Consider the following 23,592-nt stretch of genomic DNA (forward strand, 5'->3'; position numbering starts at 1 on the left):
TTAAATCAAGACAGCATTTGCATAATTGCAATTTTATTTACCACTCCCTTTTTGGCATTTAATCAATGATCACATGATTTGCTTTCCAATGTCAGCTTATCTTGGTTAGTACAGGTCGTTCTCGACTTGCAAACTTTCATTTAGTGACCGTTCAAAGTTACAACAGTACTGAAAAATGTGTCATAGGACCGTTTTTCACACTTAGGACCGTTGCAGCATCCCCAATGATCACCAGAGCAAAATTCAGATGCTGGGCGTTCGTATTTATGACAGTCGCAGTATCCTTATTGACAAGCAGAGTCAATAAGGAAGCCAGGTTCACTTAACCGGGTTAGTAACTTAACAAATGCAGTGACTCACTCAACCACGGTGGCGAGAAAGGTCGTAAAATGAGACAAGGCTGTCTTGCTTAGTGACAGGAATTTTGGGGTTCAATTGTGCTCGTAAGTTGAGGATTACCTACAATGATTTTAGAAAGCAGATTCCTAAAGGTAAAGGTAAAGGTTCCCCTCGCACATATGTGCTAGTCGTTCCCAACTCTAGGGGGCGGTGCTCATCTCCGTTTCAAAGCCGAAGAGCCAGCGCTGTCCGAAGACGTCTCCGTGGTCATGTGGCCGGCATGACTAAATGCCAAAGGCACACAGAACACTGTTACCTTCCCACCAAAGGTGGTCCCTATTTTTCTACTTGCATTTTTTACCTGCTTCTGAACTGCTAGGTTGGCAGAAGCTGGGACAAGTCACGGGAGCTCACCCCGTTACGCGGCACTAGGGATTCGAACCGCTGAACTGCCGACCTTTCGATCGACAAGCTCAGCATCTTAGCCACTGAGCCACTGCATCCCCTAGCAGTTTCCTAGTTGCAAGTAATTCCTTCTAAGATAAACCCGAGATTGAAACGTTCCTGATTTCTATTTTATCAGCAGTGCAAATAAGATAGATCAGGCAGCTTCAAATCCAAACTCGATGCTTACTCCTGTCATTGGTCACCACTCTGAAAAAAACCCTCGATATAAATGCCAAAAAATATATATTTAAATAGCAATGTAACATCTGTCAGCTCCTTCGCTTTCAAATCACAATGGTCAGTCACCCGTCCGATCTGCTCCTTGCAACCAGATTAGTGGCTCTCCAGCTGATTTTTGCCGTGCTGATCGGAAGAAAGATAAATAAAGCAGAACAGGTCAGTCCAACCTGGATAGATGGGCATCATTTTAACACGATTGTGTGGGCTAATAGCACCATCTCTCAGTTCTTCCAAACTCTTGCTTGCGTCCTCACTAATCTAGCTAGTCTCTATAGTATAATAAAAGAATAACAGAGTTGGAAGGGTCCTTGGAGATCTTCTAGTCCAACCCCCTGCTCAGGCAGGAAACCCTATACCATCCCAGGATCCCACATTCCTCTCCTCCTCTTCTTCCTCTTCACAAACCCCACTCCCTTCTTACACTGATGATGTTACCTAGTTGGGTCATGAAACGTTTGCAAGAAAACAACCAAGCTCAGAGAGCACCAAGGACCCTTCCTCCTCCTCCTCCTCCTCTCCAGAAACCCCCTCCCTTTTAACACGGATGATGTTAGCTAGTTGGGTCATGAAACGTATCTCCTCCTCCTCCTCCTCTTCTCCACAAACCCCACTCCCTTCTAACACGGATAATGTTACCTAGTTGGGTCATGAACCATCTGCAAGAAAATGAGCGAGCTCAGAAAGCACCAAGGACCACAGTTCTCCTCCTCCTCTTCTCCGCAAACCCTACTCCCTTCTAACACTGATGATGTTACCTAGTTGGGTCAGCAAACGCCTGCAAGAGAACCACCCAGCCCAGAGAGCATCAAGGACCCTTCCTGTCAATCCCGAACTCCAAATCTTCTCCTTTTTTTTCTCTCTTCTGATTGACGGATCAGGCTCTGAGCCAGGCTGCCCACTTCTCTCCCCCCCCACCACCCCCCAAAATGATCTCTGCCCCAGATCCTAGTCTGTCTGTCTGTCTGTCTGTGTGTATTTTGCAAAAAACAGCAGCTCCGGGAAGCGCAGTCTGCTTGGAGGCCCCTGGCTTTTGCAAGGCGGCGCTCGCGGGCGCCGGCGGGGAGGGGAAATCCCGGGCGGGCGGGCGGGCGCGCGCAGGGAAAGCGGGGAAGGGGGGGGGGGTTTGCGCCGGGCGGCCGCGCGGGGGCGTCTCGTGCACGAGCCCCGAAGCCCGAGCCGAGCCGAGCCGAGCCGAGCCGAGCCGGGCTGGCCGAGCCCCGGGCCGGAGGAAAAAAAGGCACCATGCCTTCCGCGCCGCTGCCGCCCAAGGAGAGCAACCTCTTCAAGCGGATCTTGGTGAGCCAGGCGGGGACCCCCCCTCCCCACATATCCCCCCCACCCCCCCACCCACCCAAGAGAGGGAGGGGGGGTTTCTTTGCAAGCCCCCCGACCTCCCCCAGGGCTCCCCCCCGTTGCAAAGACCCCCCCCCAAAGCTCCCGGAAGGGGCCGCGCCTCCTTGGCAGCCATGCACGACCCCCCCACCCCCACCCCGGGAAAGGGGGCGGCCCTTTTGTCCTTGCAAAGAGCGGGAGCCCCCCCGCCCCCCCTCTTGGCCAGGCCCGGTGGGTGAAGGAGGGGAGACGTCCTCGGAAGGGCCCGGCGCAAGGACAGGGTGGGCAGAGGGGCTTTGGGGGCTGCAGTCTTGGGCCAGACGTTGGCAGGGCCTCCCCTCCCTCCCTCCCTTTCTCCTTCCCTCTCTTTCTTTCTCCCTCTTCTCTCTCTCTTTCTCCTTCCCTCTCTTTCTTTCTCTTTTTCTCTCTCTTTCACTTTTCCTCTCTCTCTTTCTCCTTCCCTCTTTCTTCTCTCCTCTTTCTCTTTCTCTTTTCCTCTCTTTCTCTTTCTCCTTCCCTCTTTCTTTCTCCTCTCCTCTCCTCTCTTTCTTTCTCTTTTCCTCTCTTTCTCTTTCTCCTTCCCTCTTCTCTCTCTTTTTCCCTTCCTCCCTCTTTCTGTCACACCTCCCTCTCTCTCCTTCCCTCTCTCTTCCTCTCTCCCTCTCTTTCTGCCTCCCTCTCTCCCCCACTCCTCTCTCTCTCCTTCTCTCTTTTGCACCCTCTCTCTTTCTTTCTCTTTTCCTTTCTCTTTCTCCTTCCCTCCTCTCTCTTTTTCCCTTCCTCCCTCTTTCTCTCACTCACTCCTTCTCTCTCTTCTTCCCTCTCTTCCTCTCTCTCCTTTCCTCTTCCATTCTCTTTTTGCATCTCTCCTAACGTCTCTCTCTCACTTTCTCTCCCTCCCTCCCTCTTTTTCTCACCCCCTCCTCTTGCTCCTTCCCTCTCTCTTCCTCTCTTTCTCATTCTTCCTTTCTCTTTTCCTCTTTCTCTTTTTCTCCTTCCCTCCTCTCTCTTTTTCCCTTCCTCCCTCTTTCTCTCTCTCTCTCTTCTTCCCTCTCTCTTCCTCTCTCTCCTTTCCTCTTCCATTCTCTTTTTGCATCTCCTAACGTCTCTCCCTCTCTTTCCCTCCCTCCCTCTCCCTTCTTCCTCCTCTCCTCCCTCTTTCTCTCTTTTTCTCCCTCCATCCTCCCCCCCTCTCTCTTTCTCTCCATCCTTGATCTTCTCCCTACCTGCTGCATTAGAAGTGGAAACTGAGGCAGGCTGAAATATTGGCCTGGCTTTGCTGAGCTGCTGGGTGGGAGTTTGGCAGGGCTTAAATGAATCCCATCACTGGAGGATTTTAAGAAGAGTCTAGACAGCCACTTATCTGAAATGGCATAGGTTCTCCTGCCTCAGCAGGGGGCTGGACTAGAAGACCTCCAAGGTCCCTTCCGGCTCTATTTCTATCCTAAATGCTACGCTGTTGTCGATAAACACCCTTCGAGTCCTGCTTTCCTTCCATTCTTTCCTTCTCCATATCCGGTCACTGACCACTATTCTCCTAAGGCCCCAAAACAAAACCCAAATGTGGTTTACAGGTAGTCCTTGACTTACGACCATTCGTTTAGTGACCGTTGAGATTTACAACGGCACTGGAAAAAAAGGGACGTAGGAACAATGAAGGAGAATATTTGTAGGCCAGGCTAGGCCTTGGTGCTCTCTTCAGCTTGGTTATTTTCTTGCAGACCTTTCATTACCCAACTAGCTAACATCATCAGTGCTAGTAGTGACGGTAGGCTGTTAGCACTGATGGCGTTACCTAGTTGGGTAATGAAAGGTCTGCAAGAAAATAACCAAGCTCAGAGAGTACCAAGGACTCCCTCATTACTTAGGACTATTTTTCACACGACAGTTGGTCAAGTGATCAAAATTAGGAAGCTTGGCAACTGGCATGTACTTATGACGGTTGCAGGGTCCCAGGGTCAGGTGATCCCCTTTTGTGACCTTCCGACAAGGAGGGGAGGCAGATTCACTTAACAACCGAGTTACTAACTTATCAACAGCAGTTATTCACTTAACAACGGAGACAAAAAATGTCATAAAATAGGGCAAAACTCACTGAATTTTGGGCTCTGTTGTGGTTATAAATTCCAGCATGACCTGCAGTGGGTTACCTACTTTTGTTTAAAGGATTTTGCAGAAATATTTTGCAATGCTAGATTTTGCTCTTCGCGGGGAATTGTTGGTCAACTGTCCCAAAAATGAGGAAATCGCTTAGAGACGGTCACACAAACAAAAGTTGTTGGTGGCTTCTAAATTGTCTTTGTGGCCTTCAGGAACTAAGGTGACACCCACCTCCATGATAACTTTTCGCCAGAGTTTATGTGTTTCTCCAGAAAACCTGTTTTTTTGCTCTTTTTAATTGCAAATAATTGAAGTTCACCAACCTGGAAGTGAGCTTCAGGAGTTTAGAGCAAGATTTCTCCATCTTCAGCAACTTGAAGACGTGTGGACTTCAACTCCCAGAATCCCCCTCAGCCGACTGTGCCGGCCATGTTGGCTGGGGGGGAATTCTGGGAGTTGAAGTCCACCCTTCTCCAAGTTGCCAAGATGGAGAAACACTGGCTTAGAGGGACTTACTTCTATACATGTAGTCCCTGACGTACATCTGTTTCATTGAACAATGTTTCAGAGTTACAACAGCCTTGGAAAAAGTGACTTACAAGCTGTATTCTCACTTAACGACTGTCACACCACCCCTGATGTCATGTGGTCGCTGTTCAGGCGCTGGGCAGCCAGCTCGAGTTACGACGGGTTGCAGCATCCTGTGGTCGCATGATTTTTGATCTTTTTGTTACCGATTTCCAACAAAAAAAGGAGTGATTTGCTTACCTGCCACTGTTAAAAATTGTCGTCAAATTGGGTCCAGCTTGACTTACAGCACAACTTAGGATGGATATTCAGTCGTCGTAAGTCGAGGACTGTCTGTCGAAGTTTTTGAATTCTCTGTACTGATGTGTAGATTGAAGGCAGTGAAAATGTTGTGGCCTGTCTTGTCAACGGCCCCTCCAGCGGCCGAATCAGAGGAGGAGGAGGAAGAGGCGTGGGAGTCAGTGTCAGCATCAAGGCAACCTGAGAGCTCCGAGGGGGAAGAGGGAATGGAGCTGGCAGAGAGAGAGAGAGAGACAGAGGCGGAGCCTGGGCTGTCCGTCAGCCCTCAGATAGAGAATCAACAGCCGCCAGGTCTGGAGGTGGCTGATGAGGAAGAGGAGGAACAGCTGGGTCCAGTGCCTGATGCACGGATGCGCAGAAGGCAGAGGAGAGGAGAGCAGTGGAAATCTATGGGCCGGTCCTTGGGAAGGAAGAGCCACCGCTGCTAGCGAAGCCCCTCCCTAGCTCTGGGGATTAAAGGCAGGGGGATGGAGATGAATAGATGTGGCAGACAACTTCATCTCCCAGCCGGCCAGACTTGTTAGCCTGCGTTGAGAGAGAAACTTTTTGCCGGGGATGCTGGCGCCCCTAATAAAGGAATCTTTTGAGTTAACTTCAGAGGGTTTGTTGTGTTTGAGGATCTGGGTCAGAACAGTAGTGCCCTGACATTTATAGGACCAAATTTTGTTAGTAAAGATTTAAATCTAAATTAAAAGCTTGGTTTCCACTGTTCATATTTTTGTAACTTTTATTTTCCTCTGAACAGGAATACAAGCTTCAGAAAGAAGTAAGGACGTAAAAATATTAATAGATGATATGTCCTAATAAGTCATAGAAACACTAATGTCAGGGTTCTGATCGCCCTAATTAATTAATGAGCCTCGAGCCAAGTTTCAAAAGAAATCCAGCTATTTATTAGGAGCAACATGTCAGCACGTACCCAAGTGAAGTCAGCTCTGCTTCAGGAATGCTTTACAAGTTGACAAACTAATAGGTAATAAGTCCTAATAACTGTGAATAAACAAGGTTCGGACATGATACTCTATAAAATCTCTTTAATACAGGTAGTCCTCAACTTACAATAGTTCATTTAGTGACTATTTGAAGTTACAACGGCACCGAGAAAAGTGCCTTATGACTATTTTTTTCACACCACTGTTGCGGCATCCCCACAGTCATGTGATCAGAATTCAGAGGCTTGGCAACTGGCATGTACTTATGTCAGTTGCAGTGTCCCGAGGTCATGTGATCTCCTTTTACTCGTGGGTGGATGAATGGATATAGATATACTGTAGATAGACAGACAGACAGACAGACAGATGATAGACAGACGGATAGACATGTTTGTTCAGCACAATAACTTATTACATTATGAAAACTACCTCACTATCATTGTCAGTCTGAGTAAAACCTTCCAAGTCAAAACGTAACAAGTAAAACATCATGAACTTTACACTAAATTCTAATTCCAGTCTCCATAGCTTGGGGAAAAAAATTAATTAAGATTTTAGAAATGCATCTTCTCGCTTAGCCAACAAATTGCGGAGGCATAACTGCACCTGCGGTGTTTTTGCAAATATTCACATAATTATTCATGTGAAACGGGTTGAATTCTTGTAAACTAGGAGCTGCTACTCTGGGGACTGCATTCTGGTTAATAATTATTATATCCTAAACTGCTTTGTGCTTTAAGCATACTCTGAGTTATGACGGCTGATTGGTACACTAATCAGCATACAATAAAATGAAATTTCATTGCATACAGCTCTCAAAGGATCACCACCTCAAATATACACTACATGAACATGACGAAATAAATAAATAAATACAAAATTATGTATATAATATTATGTACTGTATATAATATAATGGGCTAGCATTATATACAATAATACATATCCCAGTCAATTTCTACCATTAAGAATGAGAATTCACTACTGCAGAAAATGAATGCTATTAAACCATAATGCTATTATTTGTTTTCCATTTATGACAATATGGGAATCCAGCTATTGTACCTAATGCAGCAATCTTATCATTTTAAAAAATTCTGTCTCAGCAATGTATCTGATCCAGGTGTTAGTGAAAATGACCACAAAGATGCTTAAGTTATCTTGCAGGTTTCAAGAGTGTATTATTTTACACTGCTCCGATTTTTCACAAGCTAGTTTTCATTTCTAGAAAGGTCCTTCTTTAACGTGATGAATGGGTGTTATCATTCAAAATGACGCTATAGAGCACTGCACCCCAAAACAACTAGACACAAGAACAGTTTTTTCCCGAACGCCATCACTCTGCTAAACAAATAATTCCCTCAACACTGTCAAACTATTCACTAAGTCTGCATCACTATTAATCTTCTCATTGTTCCCATCACCCGTCTCCTCTCACTTAGGACTGTATGACTGTAATTTTGTTGCTGGTATCCTTGCGATTTATATTGACTGTTTCCTAATATGATTTGATTGCTTATTTGTACCTTATGACTATCATTAAGTGTTGTACCTTATGATTCTTGATGAACGTATCTTGTCTTTTATGTACACTGAGAGCTTATGCACCAAAGACAAATTCCTTGTGTGTCCAATCACACTTGGCCAATAAAGAATTCTATTCTATTCTATTCTATTCTATTCTATTCTATTCTATTCTATTCTATTCTACTCTACTCTACTCTACTCTACTCTACTCTACTCTACTCTACTCTACTCTACTCCACTCCACTCCACTCCACTCCACTCCACTCCATTCTTCATTCCAATATCTCATCCCTTCCCCTCCTTTCCCTTCCCTTCCCTTCCATTCCCTGTTCTGTTCTACTCTACTCTACTCTACTCTACTCTACTCTACTCTACTCTACTCTACTCTACGGGAATCTAAACAATGAGTTTCTAATCCAAGCTTTATGGCTTACTGTGATGCGTGAATGTAGCCATTGGGGCTTATTTAACAAACCATGATGAGATATATACTCATGATTTAAACTAGAAACACCACCTGTGTATATTCATCAATGTTGGATATGCTAGCTAGGTTCATTAATTCATTAAGCCATAGTGTCGTTTGATCATTTTTGATGATTTAGTTGTGATTTATTGAAGCCTGCCGTTACATAAATAGATGTCACATGAAATTATATTTCCTAATACGTCATTTATTTTGCAAGTCATAAATAATCCATTATATTGACAGCAGAGATAGGATATGGATTCATATTTTTAACATTGTTATTTTTTAAAAAAAATATAATTATATACTGCGTAAACGGAGATGATGCAAAAATGTATATTTCTTTGCTTTGTTATTTGCCTTGAAAAGCATAAATGTATCATTTAAGATCTTCTGTTTTAGATCATACCAGTGTGAAGTACAGGATTTGACATCTAAATGGCTTTATATTAGCACTCTTGGCAGCAAATAATAGCTAATAAGAATTAAATGTAGAAAACATTGTTTCTGAATGTTCTCACCGCTTGGAATGCAACCACGTTTCTCTTGTATTATTGTCATTAAATTGTTCAATAATTGCGATTTTTGTAAAGTGGCTATGAAAGCAACTGCAACCAACATACACTTTCTTCATGTGTCTTTTTCTCTTACGATGTGAAACAGTTTGGTCTAGTGGTTAAGATACTACGCCAGAAGCCAGGAGATTGTGAATTCTAGTCCCGTCTTAGCCATAAAAATTAGGCTGGGTGACTTCAGACCAATCACCAGGAGACTGTGAATTCTAGTCCCGCTTTAGGCATCAAATCTGGTTGCATAGCTTTCGACCAATCACCAGGAGACTGTGAGTTCTAGTCCCATTTTAGCCATAAAAATCTGGCTGCGTGACTTTGGGCCAATCACCAGGAGACACTGAATTCTAGTCCTGCTTTAGGCATCAAATCTGGTTGCATAGCTTTCGACCAATCACCAGGAGACTGTGAGTTCTAGTCCCATTTTAGCCATACAAATCTGGCTGCGTGACTTTGGGCCAATCACCAGGAGACTGTGAATTCTAGTCCCACCTTAGTCATAAAAATCTGGCTGGGTGACTTTGGGCCAATCACCAGGAGACTGTGAATTCTAGTCCCACCTTAGGCATGAAATCTGGCTGGGTAGCTTTGGGCCAATCACCAGGAGACGGTGAGTTCTAGTTCCGCCTTAGGCATGAAATCTGGTTGCATAGCTTTGGGCCAATCACCAATCACCAGGCATGAAATCTGGCTGGTGACTTTGGGCCAATCATCAGGAGACTGTGAGTTCTAGTCCCGCCTTCGGCATGAAATCTGGATGGGTGACTTTCCCCATTGACTTTGCCTATCAAAGGTCGCAAAAGGGGATCACACCACCCCGGGACACAGCAACCGTCATAAGTATGAGTTAGTTGCCAAATGTCTCTGAATTTTGAACACGTGACCACAGGGATGCAGCAACAGTCATAATTGTGAAAAACGGTCATAAGGTACTTTTTCAGTTCCGTTGTGAGTTCGGACGATCACTAAATGAACTGTTGTAAGTCGAGGACTACCTTTACGTATGTTTTCATCCTTTTCTTCGCCTAGCAACGCTGGACCTGTTTAGCGGAAAATGCAGGTGAATCTCATTCCTGCTATTTCTTGCTTACAATGTGGTTTAGGAATGCCTCTTAGCAAGTTGCTCTAACACGCCACTCTCTGCTAAAAATAAATCCCTAATTTTAGAACAGCTAAGAGATTACTTTTTCTAGAAGACAGGAAAGTTTGCAGTAACACTGGCTGCTACTTCGATCACGGTCCTTACCCACCGTTTTAAATTTTCGCGCACCCAAAGTGATCGTTTTAATTAGCTTCACTAGCTATTAATGACAAGCATTTTACTAAGGGTGGGTTTAACTCTTCTTTTAGCACAAACTTTAATGTTACCTGTAGTCTGGATCGCTTTGGTTTCTTTACAACCGGTGTAAATGTAGAGGATTAGCCAAAATTTCTAGCATATTATTTTTTTCCAGTTATAATTTTCCACTTTTACTTTTTCAAATATGAATAGACGTTTATTGGTTCAATCATTCCTTCAATTTACTCCAACCTCCAACAAGAGGGAATGATTCCGCACCCACAGCGGGCAAGTAACGGATGTCCACCCATGCCATTTGCACAATGGAGCTTTGCGCCCAAACGCTGGTTGTGTGGTCTGATTCCAAACGGGTCTCACCCAGGGGTGAAATGCTACTGGTTCAGGCCGGTTTGCCCAAACCAGTAGCAAAAAAAGTTTTTTTAAAAAGTTCTGATGATTATACGGCACAGCTGATTGTTGCACAGCTGATCATCGGAACTTTTTTTTTTAACTTTTTAAGCATTTTTTTTACTACCGGTTCACCGGAATCGATAGTAAAAAAATGCTTTAAAAAAGTAGGAAAAAAAAGTTCCGAGTTCGCATGGCACAGCTGATTGTTACACAGCTGATCGTGGGAACTTTTTCTTTTTACTTTTTAAGCATTTTTTTTTACTACCGGTTCACTGGAACTGGTAGTTTAAAAAATGCTTTAAAAAGTAAAAAAGAAAAGTTCCGACGATCAGCTGTGCGTCGATCAGCTGTGCTGCGCAATTTATATTCGCTAAAATTGCTTTCTAGCAAATATAAATCACGTGGCACAGCTGTTTCCCCCCACCTCGCTGTTTTACTTACCTTTGCAGACTCAGAAAAGGCTTCTTGGCGCCTGCGGTGTGCGTGAAGTGTGTGTTTGGCATGCATGAGCATGAAGCGTCCATGCGTGCGCAAAGCGAATCGGTAGCAGACTTCAGAGCATTTCACCCTTGGTCACCCTAGTACCGGGCTGTGATCGGTGGGTTGGACGCCCCTGTTCTAGACTAATTAATTAAAAAATAAAACTCAAGGCAGTATACTATGGTGTTTCTTTCATTGATGTATTGGGTCCAGCCATCTTACACACTTCTTAATTGCAGGATTCAGCACTGACAAACATTTCCATTGTCGATCGATTGTATGCCTTTAAATTGGTGTTGACTCTTAGATAAATTTTCTCCGTGACTTTCTCCTGGAAGTTGGAACTACCCATTGCCACTGACATTGAGTCCATCTCCCCGAGCGGAGAAATTGGAAAGGAACAGGTTTTAAGCAGTGGTGGGTTCCAACTGGTGTTACCACCGTTTCTCTTCGCGTTAGCCGCACGTTAGGTTTCTGCCCAGCTGAGGTATGGCAATCCACTCTGTCGCGCCTATCATCTGGGCTAAAAACCAAGAAATAAAGGTAGGAATAAAGCGGGGCCGGGCGGGAGGGCACAGCTCCCAGTCACAGAAAACCGGTTCGGTGACATCACATCGTCACCACTACCGGTTCGGCCGAACCGGGAGCAACCCACCACTGGTTTCAAGACAGTAAGATGTTCGCGCTTCTGCTCTGAATGTGGAGAAGAATTAACAGCTTACTCTCTTGCAATCCCTTTCTCTCCTATCTCTTTGCTGAGGGAAGTGGGGGAAAGACACTGGCCAAGAACAAGATAATATGTACTGTAACGGCGATCCTACAATTGAGGGATGCTGCAACGGTTGTAAATGGACTGTAAAGTTATTGTTGTAACTTAGAACGGTTACTGAAAGAATGGTCAGTAAGTGAGGACTTCCTGTAGTTTTGTCTTTACGTTTAATTTTAATCCCATTTTTTCATTCTGTTCTTGACTTTTTTTTTTTTCAAAAAACTTGCAGCTCCTTTGCATCTTCAGCTATCAGAACAGTATCATCTTCCTAATGCAGATTATTATCTCCAGATTTTAAAACCATGCTAATCTTTTTCCATTCCAATTTAAGATATATTCAGTATGTGAGTTGAATAACTAAGGGAAGAATATACAGCTTCATCTCTTACTTTTGCCAACCCGGAGCCAGTCTGTTTCTCCATATTCTATTTGTACGGTGACTTCCTGCCCTGCGTGTAGATTTTGCATAAGAACAATGTGATATTCTAGATTTCCCATTTTTTTAAAGCACGTCCCACCGTTTGAGACAATTGACCCAGTCAAATGCCTTTCTCTAATCGATAAAATACATACTGACTTATTTTTCTCAGTCTTTGGCCTTCTCGGTTATCCAGCAGGCATTAGTAATAAATCTCCTATCCCTCGGCCTTCTCTAAAGCCAGTTTGAACATCTGGCATCTCTTTTCCATCCCGGCCTCTTAATCCTCAGCATCATTTCGCTTTTATGCAAAATTAAAGATATTGATTTAATAGTTTGCACACTCCGTTAAGTCTCCTTTCGGGGATTTTTAGTTGACCTCATATGTTAGCCGCTGTGCCATTCTGAATTTCCGGAGATCACAATTGTTCTGTCCTCACTACGTTAGTCTGTGTGCAGCTCGACATGCAGCTAAACCAGTGGTAGGATTTAGCCAGTTCACACCTGTTCGGGAGAACCGGTTATTAACTTTCTGAGCAGTTTGGCAAACTGGTTGTTGGAAGAAATCATTAGGGCAGAGAACCGGTTGTTAAATTACTTGAATCTCACCACTGACTTAAACTCACCTATCCTCCAATAAAACGGACGGTGTGCATAGATCTGAATGCTTTATTGAAAGAACAGGATATTGTGAAACGGGGGAAAATAGGGATACATACAATGGGAGCCAAATAGAAGATAGACAGTATTGAGTTACTGCTGAACACAACAATTAATAAATACAAGCAATTTAAATTTCACCAGCGATGCTCTGTGTGTGGGATGTGGGTTTGTCCTTGGATGACCATGTACCACAGATGAAGATGGATTGTTCTTTGTGCTTTTATTTGTTTAGACTTTGTTTAGACTTATATGCCGCCCTTTCTCCGAGAGGACTCAGGGCAGCTCACAACAATAAAACAGAAAAATAAAACAAAAACTCCGGGTTAAAAGTTACACATAAAATCCCTAAAATCAATTAAAATCCATTTTAAAACCCCCATCAGTCAAGGCCGGCCAGGCGAAATAGCCACGTTTTGAGTTCGCGGCGGAAAGAGCGAAGGTTGGGGGCCATCCGGAGTTCGAGGGGGAGCTGATTCCAGAGGGTAGGTGCGCCCACAGAGAAGGCCCACTCCCTAGGGGTCGCCAGCCAACACTGTCTGGCCAACGGCACCCCGAGTAGGCCCTCTCTGTGGGATACTCCGGTCCTGAGCCATGTAGGGCTTTATAGGTAATCACCAGCACCTTGAATCTCACACGGAGGGCAACCGGTAACCAATGCAGGTTGCACAGGAGGGGTGTAACATGAGAGCGTCGGGACACTCCCATCACTACCTGCGCGGCCGCATTCTGCACCAGCTGAAGCCTCCGAGTGGTCTTCAGGGGCAGCCTCATGTAGAGAGTGTTGCAGTAGTCGATCTGGGAGGTGACCAACGCATGAGTGACCATGCGTAGGGCATCTCGGTCCAGGTAGGGGCGCAACTGGCGCCCCAGACGAATCTGGGCAAATGTCCCCCTGGTCACGGTCGTAACGTGATCTTCCAGAGACAACCGTGAATCCAGGAGGACATGTAAGTTGCGCGCCCTGTCAACAGGGGGCAACACCTCACCTCCTATAACCAGCAGTGGAACATCCCCTTTTGCCTTCTCCAAATGCTAAAGGAAATGGAGTCTGACTTTCCAATGTGCACTTGGTTTGAGACTGCGGGCTGATAGGTAATGGGGTGGGGTCAGCTTCAAACAATACTTGGTATTTGTCTGTCCGACCACTAGATGGGGCTAGAGAGAAACAATAGTATATAAAGATTGTATGTTGGGGCATATTTGTCCCTCTGGCCACTAGATGGGGCTAGAGAGCAACAACAGTATAAAGATTACCGTATTTTTCGGAGTATAAGACGCACCTTAGTTTTTGTGGAGGAAAATAAGAAAAAAGCTGATAGGTGGGTGGATCGGCCTCCCAGAATACCCCCTATTAGCTGTTCCCAGAGGTGAATTTTAGCAACAGGTTTGTTGGTTGTGAGCTCTGTGCCTTGTTTTTTTTTCAGCCTCTGAAGCTTTTTTTCCTGCCTCTGAAAGCCTCTGAAACAGAGCTTCAGAAAAAAAGCCTCTGAAACAGAGCTTCAGAAAAAAAGCCTCTGAAACAGAGCTTCAGAAAAAAAGCCTCTGAAAAGTTTCAGAGGCTTTTTTTCTGAAGCTCTGTTTGGAGGCTTTTTTTTCTGAAGCTTCAGTTCTGAGGTTTTTTTCAGCTTGAGAGGCTGGGTGGGGCTACATTCGGAGCATAAAATGCACCCAAAGGTGCTTCTTATACTCCGAAAAATATGGCATATGCTGGGGCATGACAACAATTGAGCCCCAAATTTCTGTTGCTAAATGGGATATTTGTTAAGTAAGTTTTGCGCCCTTTCTTGTATGATTGAGAATCTCCATGGACATACAACATTTCTCAAGGATTTTAGCTGTTTAAGGTTTGTGATCCTCGTTGTCCTTTCCCTGCTGTGACCCAGTGGCACCATTTGAACCGTTGTAACAATCTCCAAGGCTATGAGCTCCAGAGAGGACTAATTTCTCACCTCAATCCTATTCGTGGCTGATGGTACATTAATCATAATATAGGTAGTCCTTGACTTACGACCACAATTGACCCCCAAATTTCAGTTGCTAAGCAAGAAATTTGTTAAGTGAGTTTAACCCCTGTTCTACGGCCATTTTTGCCACAATTGTCAAGTAAATCACTGCAGTTGTTAAGTTAGAAGCATGGTTGTTGAGTGAATCTGGCTTCCCCCATTGACTTTGCTCGTCAGAAGGTTGCAAAAAAGAATCACACGACCCCGGGAGACTGCAACCGTCATAAATATGAACCACTTGTCAAGCATCCGAGTAAATCATGTGACCATGGTCGTAAATGTGAAAAGCGATCATAAATCAGTGCTGTTGTACCTTCAAAACGTTCACTAAATGGATCTATCTGTATAGTTTGATTAGAACTTCGGCTAGTTCTCCTTCTGTTACTTTGTCATATTTCAGTGAGTTTTCCATCGGTTCCTGTAGCTTTCCAGTTTGATAATGACTAATATGCTAATCTTTCTTTTTCTTCTTTTTACTAATGGGTCTTATAAATAGGGAATATCTTCTAAAGTATCTCAGAAATATACAATATTTTGGAATAGTCCTTCCATCCTTGTTTGTAGCGTTTTGAAATGGTTACTGTCTGTAGGAAAAGAGCAGTCAGAACTGGGGTTGGCGTTAAATGCGCCATTAGCTTAGAATCTTTACATTGCCACAAATGTTCCAATTCCTCCTAAATCCCCTTGAATTCTTATCTGGCGCCACTTTCGTGTTGAACTTGAGTTGACCAGATTCTTGTGTCTAGCTTCGAATCAATTTTCAGTGCTACAACCTCACCGGTGACCCTTATTCTTTGCGCCGGACATTAATCTGGTCAGTTCAAATTCATATGTTCAGATATTGTATGTGTGTGCAGGATGTGTTGCTGACTCGGGTCTCCTAATTCCTTGTCATTCTGTGTTTTTTTTTTCCCCCTTAGAAATGTTATGAACAAAAACAGTACAAAAATGGTCTCAAATTCTGTAAGATGATTCTCTCTAATCCAAAGTTTGCTGAACATGGAGGTACGTTTGAAATGTTGGTTAAATTTATTTCCTTAAAATGATGCTTTGTTTACCAAGAGCTGTTTAAAGGCAGTTGCCTTACAAATACTTTATGGATGTGAACCCACCATTGTTGTAACAACACAAAGCTTGTGTTAATTACGTTGATGCATTGAGAGTTGGAGATAAGATGCTATACATCTAGTAACCAAATACAGTAGTGGAAACCTTTTGGGAAAAGTGTATTTTCTAAAACTAGCTAATAACACCACTTTTTTTGGGAGTAGTACCATAAAATTGTATATCAATGGAAAGATAATTTAGTCAGGAATGTAATGCAATAACTTTTATGAAGGATTTGCTATTAGAATAGCAGTTACAGTATAAAGAAGAAAAAGTGAAACACATAGAAAAAAAATGAGATATATAAAAATGATCACCATAGAAAAAACGAGATATACAAAAATGATCCCCATGTCAGTTAATACTTAGTTGGGTAACCTTTAGCATGAATTACAGCCTTACAACGTATTCCCATGAAGTGAACCAAGTCTTTTAGTTCTGCAGCTGTTCTAATGTGAAACCAAGATGGAATAATTGCTTCTATTAACTGGGTTTGATTGCTGGGTTGCTTCTGACTAACCAGTTTCTTTAGTCGGCTCCATAGATTTTCAATTGGGTGAAAGTCTGGGCTATTCCCAGGCCATTCATTCCAGCAGTGGAATAGGATTATCTTGAAACCCCCCCCCCAAAAAAGTGGTGTTATTAGCCATCGAACCTCAAAAATGCACTTTTCCCAAAAGGTTTCCACAATTTTGGCCATTACTGTAGATGAAGTATTCATATTTGTAAGAAACTGTTTAGAATCCTAAATCAGAACTTTATGTACAACTGAAAACACCATCAACAGACCTTTCCATTCTCAAACCTAAAGTAACTAATTTTGAATATGACTTTTCTGAAGAAAACATCGATCACATCTGGCAGAATGAGATCACAGAGCAATTTTAATCCTGTTTAACCTGCATAATATCTCATATTTTTCAATGGACTCCTCCCTTTTTTTTTTCTTTTTTTTTTTAGAAAAAAGGTAAGAAATCTCCAAAATGGAGAGAGGACTGCTAAAAAATATTTACTTTTGTGAACGATTGTCTCTGTCTATGCTTGTATTTTTAACCTGGATTTTAACCTTACCCTTAAAAGTTCATTTAAAAAAAATCTCTTTCTTTGTGTTAATATTTTTTATAGTGTTCAAATAGGATTTTTCCTTGGCTGTTTGAAATAAGATTGTCCATTATATCATCTATTTCTGCTGATATGTGTATCTCAAAAAGAGTCTATGACTTGGGAGAAGTGTTGAAGCGGAAGTAGCTGATCATAACATAAAAGAATTAAAATCCAAAATTGTCCTGTATGTGAAGCAGTGGTGGCTGTTCCTCTCCCATATTCAGGAGAAAGACCAACACCTGATCATCCTTCAGAGATCTCCCACCTTGTAATCCCCTTGAAGGGATCAGAGGAATCTTGAGATCCAAGTGAAGAATCTTATGGTGATCTGGAGCCAGAGGGCCTGATAGTCACAAAGCAGAAACTGAGAGCATCTACAGCAGGATCTCCATTTTTTTTTTTTGGATTTTTTTTTGTTTTAAACAAAACATAAAACAAATCCATCATCCATTATAATTGCAAATAGTGTGTCGGTCAGTTACAAGTCTTTTGTGCTTCATCCCCATATTCAAAATTTATTAATTATCTAATTTCTCATATTATCAAACAAATAAGTATCCTCATTTATCATTTATTTAACTATGGCTTTATCATTTCATAAAAATTATTTTCAAATATTATAACATTTCATGATTCATATTTCATTTCCGTGTTTTATTATCTAGCCATTGATAAAATAAATCCCATCTCTTATAATATTGTTTATCTTCTTGTTCTCTAATTTTAAATGTCAGTTTACTCATTTCAGCACGTTCCATGATTTTCTTAATAACTTCGTCTTGCGTTGGTATTTTCTCATTTTTCCAGTTTTTAGCAAACACAATTCTAGCCGCTGTTAAAACATTCACAATCTCTGTTTTTAAACCAAGACAAAACCTAGCTTTTCATCCCAAAAGTGCTTTTTTCAGGAGGCAATTGGACTTTCTGGTTTTTTTTTTCTTTTGAAGACGTTTCGCTTCTCATCCAAGAAGCTTCTTCAGCTCTGGCTGGATGAACTGTCAGAGTTCATGAACATTTGGGATAAGAACCCTCTGAATGGGGTGGGAGTAGGAATGGATTTCCAGAGAGAAAAATTGTAGACTACAGGAGCCATTTGCACCACTCAGGGGACCCTGAGGACACAGGTAAACCTCCAGGTGCTTCAACGACCCTCTCAAAGGATGCAAATGACCAGCTGTCTGCAAGGAGTATAAATCCTTCCCTTCCTCACCATCCAGTCAGAGCTGAAGAAGCTTCTTGGATGAGAAGTGAAACATCTTCAAAAGTAAAAAACAAGTCCAGTTGCCACCTGAAAAAGCACCTTTGGGACAAACATGACCTGGAAGACTGAGAATCTCTACAAAATCCTAGCTCTTCATTATCCTAGTTTTAGAGCTTTCCTATCCTCCTCGCTTCAAAATGCAGTTTGTTAAGTCAAGTTGGAAGATCACTTGGGTCTTCAGATTGATATATTTCAGTGGGTAGATGAGAGAGGATGGAAATTCTGTCTTGGATAAAAAAAATATATTGTTGTGGAATGATGAGACCAACGCAACATTTCTAGGTTAGTCAGAGACAGTGTATTGCGCAATAGGTTCAGAGCCAGTTTTGTACATGAAGCTTTGAACAATGGTTTGTTACAATGGTTTTATACACTTCTAAGACAAAGGATTCTGTTAACTCAGCAGTTTTGTCATTGCAGACATTTGTTACATCAAATGACATTTTTCTAATTACTAAGTTTGTTACATTATCTTTGCCAAACAGTCATAATTCTTCTTGTAAATCACCGAAGCATAGATTCAAATTATCTCTTGTTGATATTTCATGTGGTCATCCTTGGTCTCTTTAACCCTCAAACTGTATATCACCAAATGTCTCTATCTCTGACAACTGAGGGGCCCCTCTTATAGAATGTTTCTACTTCAAAGGAATTTGTCTGCCTTTGTACTATTTCTACTGGATACATTTGCTTCTCTCAAACAAGCACATTTTCTTTCTTACAATACTATGAATAAAGAGGGCCCTTCAGTGATTATCTAGCTGGACCCGCATTACCTACATTAATATTTTTCGGAGTATAAGACGCTCTGGACTCTGCACCTACCTTTTTTGGTGAGGAAAACAAGAGAAAGAAATCTGCCTCCCAGCAATTTTGCCTCCTTGCAGCAAACAGCCTGCTTTACTTTCATTTTTGTTTTCATCATAGCTTGATTAGCACAAGAAAAAAAAATCTGCTCCCAGCAATTTACCTCCTCGCAGCAAGCAGCAGAGGCCTGCGGAGCAATAGGTCATGGCAATCCCTGCAGCCTGAAACAGCTGAGAGTCGGGAGGCCGATCCAAGGGACAATCAACTTGTGCTAATTAGGCTGTGCTGAAGCTGAAATGGGCTGTTTCTTCTTGCTGCTTGCTGCAAGGAGGTAAATTGCTGGGAGGCAGAGGCCAAAGGGTGGAGGCCAGTAGGCGGGTGGCGCTACATTCGGTGTGTAAGACGCACCCAAATTTTTTACTCCCTTTTAGGGGGAAAAAGGTGCGTCTTATACTCCGAAAAATTCAGTAAATAAATTGTGCCATCTTTGGGAAAATTCAGCTTTTTACCTCTGCACTTCCTTAAAGCACATTTAAAAATTGATTCACCGTTCAAAAAGTTTACCGTCTTTCTTTCTCTCTCCAGAGACGTTGGCCATGAAAGGGCTGACCCTGAATTGTTTAGGAAAAAAAGAAGACGCGTACGAATTTGTTCGGAAAGGGCTACGCAACGATGTCAAAAGTCATGTTTGTATCCTTTGAAACTGTACCTCCGTTTTATTTATTTATTTATTTTGTTGAATAGGTCTGTACTCAAACTTCCTTATGAAATAGGCCAGTATTTCATCTATACAAAATGAATTAAAGTGATGGTGTTTGTTTTTTTTTAAGATTACTCTCCCTTATCAGATTGGGGAAGAGAAGGGACTTTCCCTAATTTCTTGGACTATAAAGGCGGGGTGGGGGGGGGTGGGGGGGAAGAGATACAGGTACTCCTTGACGTACGACCACAATTGAACCCCAAAAAAATTCTGCTGCTAAGTGAAACATGTATTAAGTGCGTTTTGCTCCATTTTACAACTTTTCTTCCTTACCGTTCTTAAGTGAATCCCTGCAGCCTGTTAAGTTGTTAAGTGGCTTCCCCGTTGACTTTGCTTGTTAGAAGGTCACAAAAGGGGAACGTGCAACCCCGGGGACACAGCAGCCGTCGTAAATATGAGTCAGTGGCCTAGTATCTGAATTTTGATCACGTCACCGTGGGGCTGCTAAGTAGAGGCAGATATTTCTCTCTCTGGGCACACTGAGATTATATCTGCCGAACAAAACTCCACACTGGCGACAGGAAGGGCATCTGGCCATTCAGACACTCTGCTAGCTCCATTCAGTTGCCCAGACTCCAGCCCGCAAAGGGTCGTTAAAAGATGATGATGATAACCATGGGGACATCAGACGTGCACAATGGACGTGTGAAAAAAATGCTCCTTTTTTCAGTGCCATTGTAACTTTGAACCGTCACTAAACGGAACTGTTGTAAGTTGCGGACTACTTGTATAACATCAGACTTCTGTTTATCAATTAGTTCAATTAGAGCTGCTACAGTTAAGTTAGAGCTGCGTTTCTTGTCTGGATGACCTCCTAAGGCTCACCCCCACCCTCGTGATCCGCGAGGTGGGTCTGCACTAATGTCGGCCTAATTTGTTTTCAGCAACCAGGGCCTGTCTTGTTTTCCTTAACCTTCTTGTTAGGTTGGCATGTTTACGGACTCTTGCAGCGCTCCGATAAAAAGTACGACGAAGCGATTAAGTGCTACCGAAATGCCCTGAAGCTAGATAAAGATAATCTGCAAATCCTCCGGGATCTTTCCCTGCTGCAGATCCAGATGAGAGACCTCGAAGGATACAGAGTGAGTCCATACGTTGAATCAGTCAACCCTTGTCGCCTTGAAATCCCATTTGTGCGCGGAACTTAAAACACATATTGAAATTCTATATGGATTTGTAGGGGAAAGAGAGAGGGAGGGAGGGAGGGAGGGAGAGACAGACAGAGAAAGACAGGGAGGGAGAGGGAGGGAGAAAGAGAAAGAGACGGAGGGGGAGAGAAAAAGAAAGACAGAAAGAGGGAGGAAGAGAGAGAAAGAGACAGACAGAGAAAGAGGGAGGGGGAGGGAGAGAGAAAGCGAGAGACAGAAAGACGGAGGGGGATAGAGAAAGAGAAAGAGAGACGGAGGGAGAGATAGAAAGAGAGACAGAGAAAGGGAGGGAGGCAGAGAAAGAAAGAAAGGGAGAGAAAAAGGGTGAGAGAGAGAGACGGAAGGGCAGGGAGAGAGGGAGAGAAAGAAAGTCAGAGAGGGGGAGAGAAGGAGGGAGAGAGAGAGACAGATAGAGAAAGAGGGAGAGAGAAAGAAAGACGGGGAGAGAGAAAGAAAGACAGAGAAAGAGGGAGGAAGAGAGAGAGAGACAGACAGGGAGGGGGAGGGAGAGAGAAAGAGCGAGAGACAGAAAGATGGAGGGGGATAGAGAAAGAGGAAGAGAGACAGAGGGAGAGATAGAAAGAGACAGAAAGGGAGGGAGGCAGAGAAAGACAGAAAGAGAGAGAAAGGGAGAGAAGAAGAGGGTGAGAGAGAGAGAGAGAGGGAGGGAGGGGGAGGGAGAGAAAGACGGAGGGGGAGAGAGAAAGAAAGTCAGAGAGGGGGGAGAGAAGGAGGGAGAGAGGGTGAGAGAGAGAGACAGGCATTTGAATTATATCAATGAAATGGAAAATTACATATTAGTTTAATTTTCATAGTATCTTAAACCTTGTATCTATGGGCCACCTGTACATACACAATTTTGCCAAACAAACAATAATGCAAAAGGATCTTCTGGGTAGAAAATTTGCATGTTCTCGCTTTACTGTTTGTCCATTGTGTTCTTTAATACCAGAGGGGCAGTTTTAACAATAAATTGTCCGTTTATTTTCTTTAGTTCAGTTTGGTTAGGATCAGGCGTTACTGCTTAAGATGGTGTAGGTAGAGTCTCCTGCTTGGGTGTGTGTGTGTGTGTGTGTGTGTGTGTGTGGACTAGATGACCTCCAAGGTCCCTTCTGACTCTGTTAATCTGTTAAAATGGCTCGAGCAGGGTAGATGTTAATATGATTGGCCCTGTGCTGAATTCAAATTCCTCCCGTCCCATAGAGGTAAGACGGTGATTTGGCAGATTCTTAGCAAAAGCTTAGCTAATTTTCTCTGTTACTGGTAATGCTGGGCTTCTTGTTAATTGTCTAGCTCTAGTTTGACAATGAGGTAACCTGGTTTTATCCTTGCTCCATTTCTTTAAAACCCCTCTTTCCCGTTAACATTTCAGTTGGCTTTTCTTTCTGCTCTTTAAGTAGCTTGTAGAGTCAACCTAAGAATGAATGAATGAATGAAAAAAGGAGAACTGGGGGAGACTTGATAGCAGTATTTCAATATTTGAGGGGCCAACCTATTCTCCAAAGCACCTGAAGGCAGGACAAGAAACAACGGATGGAAACTAATCAAGGAGAGAAGCAACCTAGAACTAAGGAGAAATTTCCTGACAGTGAGAACAATTAACCAGTGGAACAACTTGCCTCCAGAAGTTGTGGATGCTCCAACACTGGAAGTTTTCAAGAAGAGGTTGGACAACCATTTGCCTGAAATGGTGTAGGGTTTCCTGCCTAAGCAGGGGGTTGGACTAGAAGGCCTCCAAGGTCCCTCCAACTCTGTTATTCTGTTATTTCTGCCAATAGATATGAAATAGCATTCATTCTAACTCTTACCCAGATAGCGAATTTCAAATGAAGATTGTTAAAATTAATCATCTAAAACTTCAAGTTTATTTCCGAGACAGCCTTCTTTGGATTTTCTGATAGTTTTGCATTTCTGAGGGTTTTGATCCTTCTTATCATTGATTATAAAACTTTGATTAAGAATGTACATTATTTGGAATACCATTTTGTTGTTTCTTTAAAGGAAACCAGATATCAACTACTTCAGCTCCGGCCCACTCAGAGAGCATCCTGGATTGGCTATGCCATTGCGTATCATTTGTTAAAAGATTACGACATGGCCTTAAAATTATTAGAAGAATTTAGGAAAACCCAACAGGTAAGATTTTATTACGAAGGGGCCCAGCCTAATATCCGTGGATAAGAATTTGAGCAGCTGAATTTCTCCATGCTTCTCTCTTCTATTATATTTAAAAATTACATTCGCCAAAGCCTAAAGGGAAATGAAGTGCGGCTTTTAAAATGAAACACGGCTTTAATTAATAATTAATTTTTGTTTCAGCTAGAAGAAATGGACCGCACATCACATGTGGTCTGCATTTTAAGTTAAAAACAAAACAAAACCAGAGTTTTCCATAAAACGATTTTGTTCTTCGAAAGTAAATTGTTACCTTGGTATAGAGCACATTAATGAATTTACTTGGAATGGATTCCTTATATGTTGTATAATTTGTACTTACTTACTTACTTACTTACTTACTTACTTACTTACTTACTTACTTACTTATTTATTTATTTATTTATTTATTTATTTATTTATTTGCTTTAATTTATATGCTGCC

At 42.7% G+C, this 23,592-nt stretch overlaps 1 protein-coding gene across 1 annotated transcript in view; it reads left to right on the plus strand.

Annotated features, from left to right (window-relative positions):
• The first annotated feature begins 2,090 nt into the window (after nt 1–2,090).
• The window catches only part of NAA16 (N-alpha-acetyltransferase 16, NatA auxiliary subunit), a 51,771-nt gene continuing 30,269 nt past the window's right edge, over nt 2,091–23,592 (plus strand). The window contains exons 1-5 of the mRNA XM_034416557.3: nt 2,091–2,322; nt 15,727–15,811; nt 19,671–19,775; nt 20,770–20,927; nt 22,995–23,129. Of these exons, the coding sequence (XP_034272448.2) occupies nt 2,269–2,322; nt 15,727–15,811; nt 19,671–19,775; nt 20,770–20,927; nt 22,995–23,129 (537 nt within the window). The 5' untranslated portion in view covers nt 2,091–2,268. The remainder of the gene's footprint in view (nt 2,323–15,726; nt 15,812–19,670; nt 19,776–20,769; nt 20,928–22,994; nt 23,130–23,592) is intronic.

The sequence above is a fragment of the Pantherophis guttatus genome, chromosome 5 (assembly GCF_059756535.1).
Source record: "Pantherophis guttatus breed Tessera chromosome 5, ASM5975653v1, whole genome shotgun sequence".
Lineage (NCBI taxonomy): Eukaryota > Metazoa > Chordata > Lepidosauria > Squamata > Colubridae > Pantherophis > Pantherophis guttatus.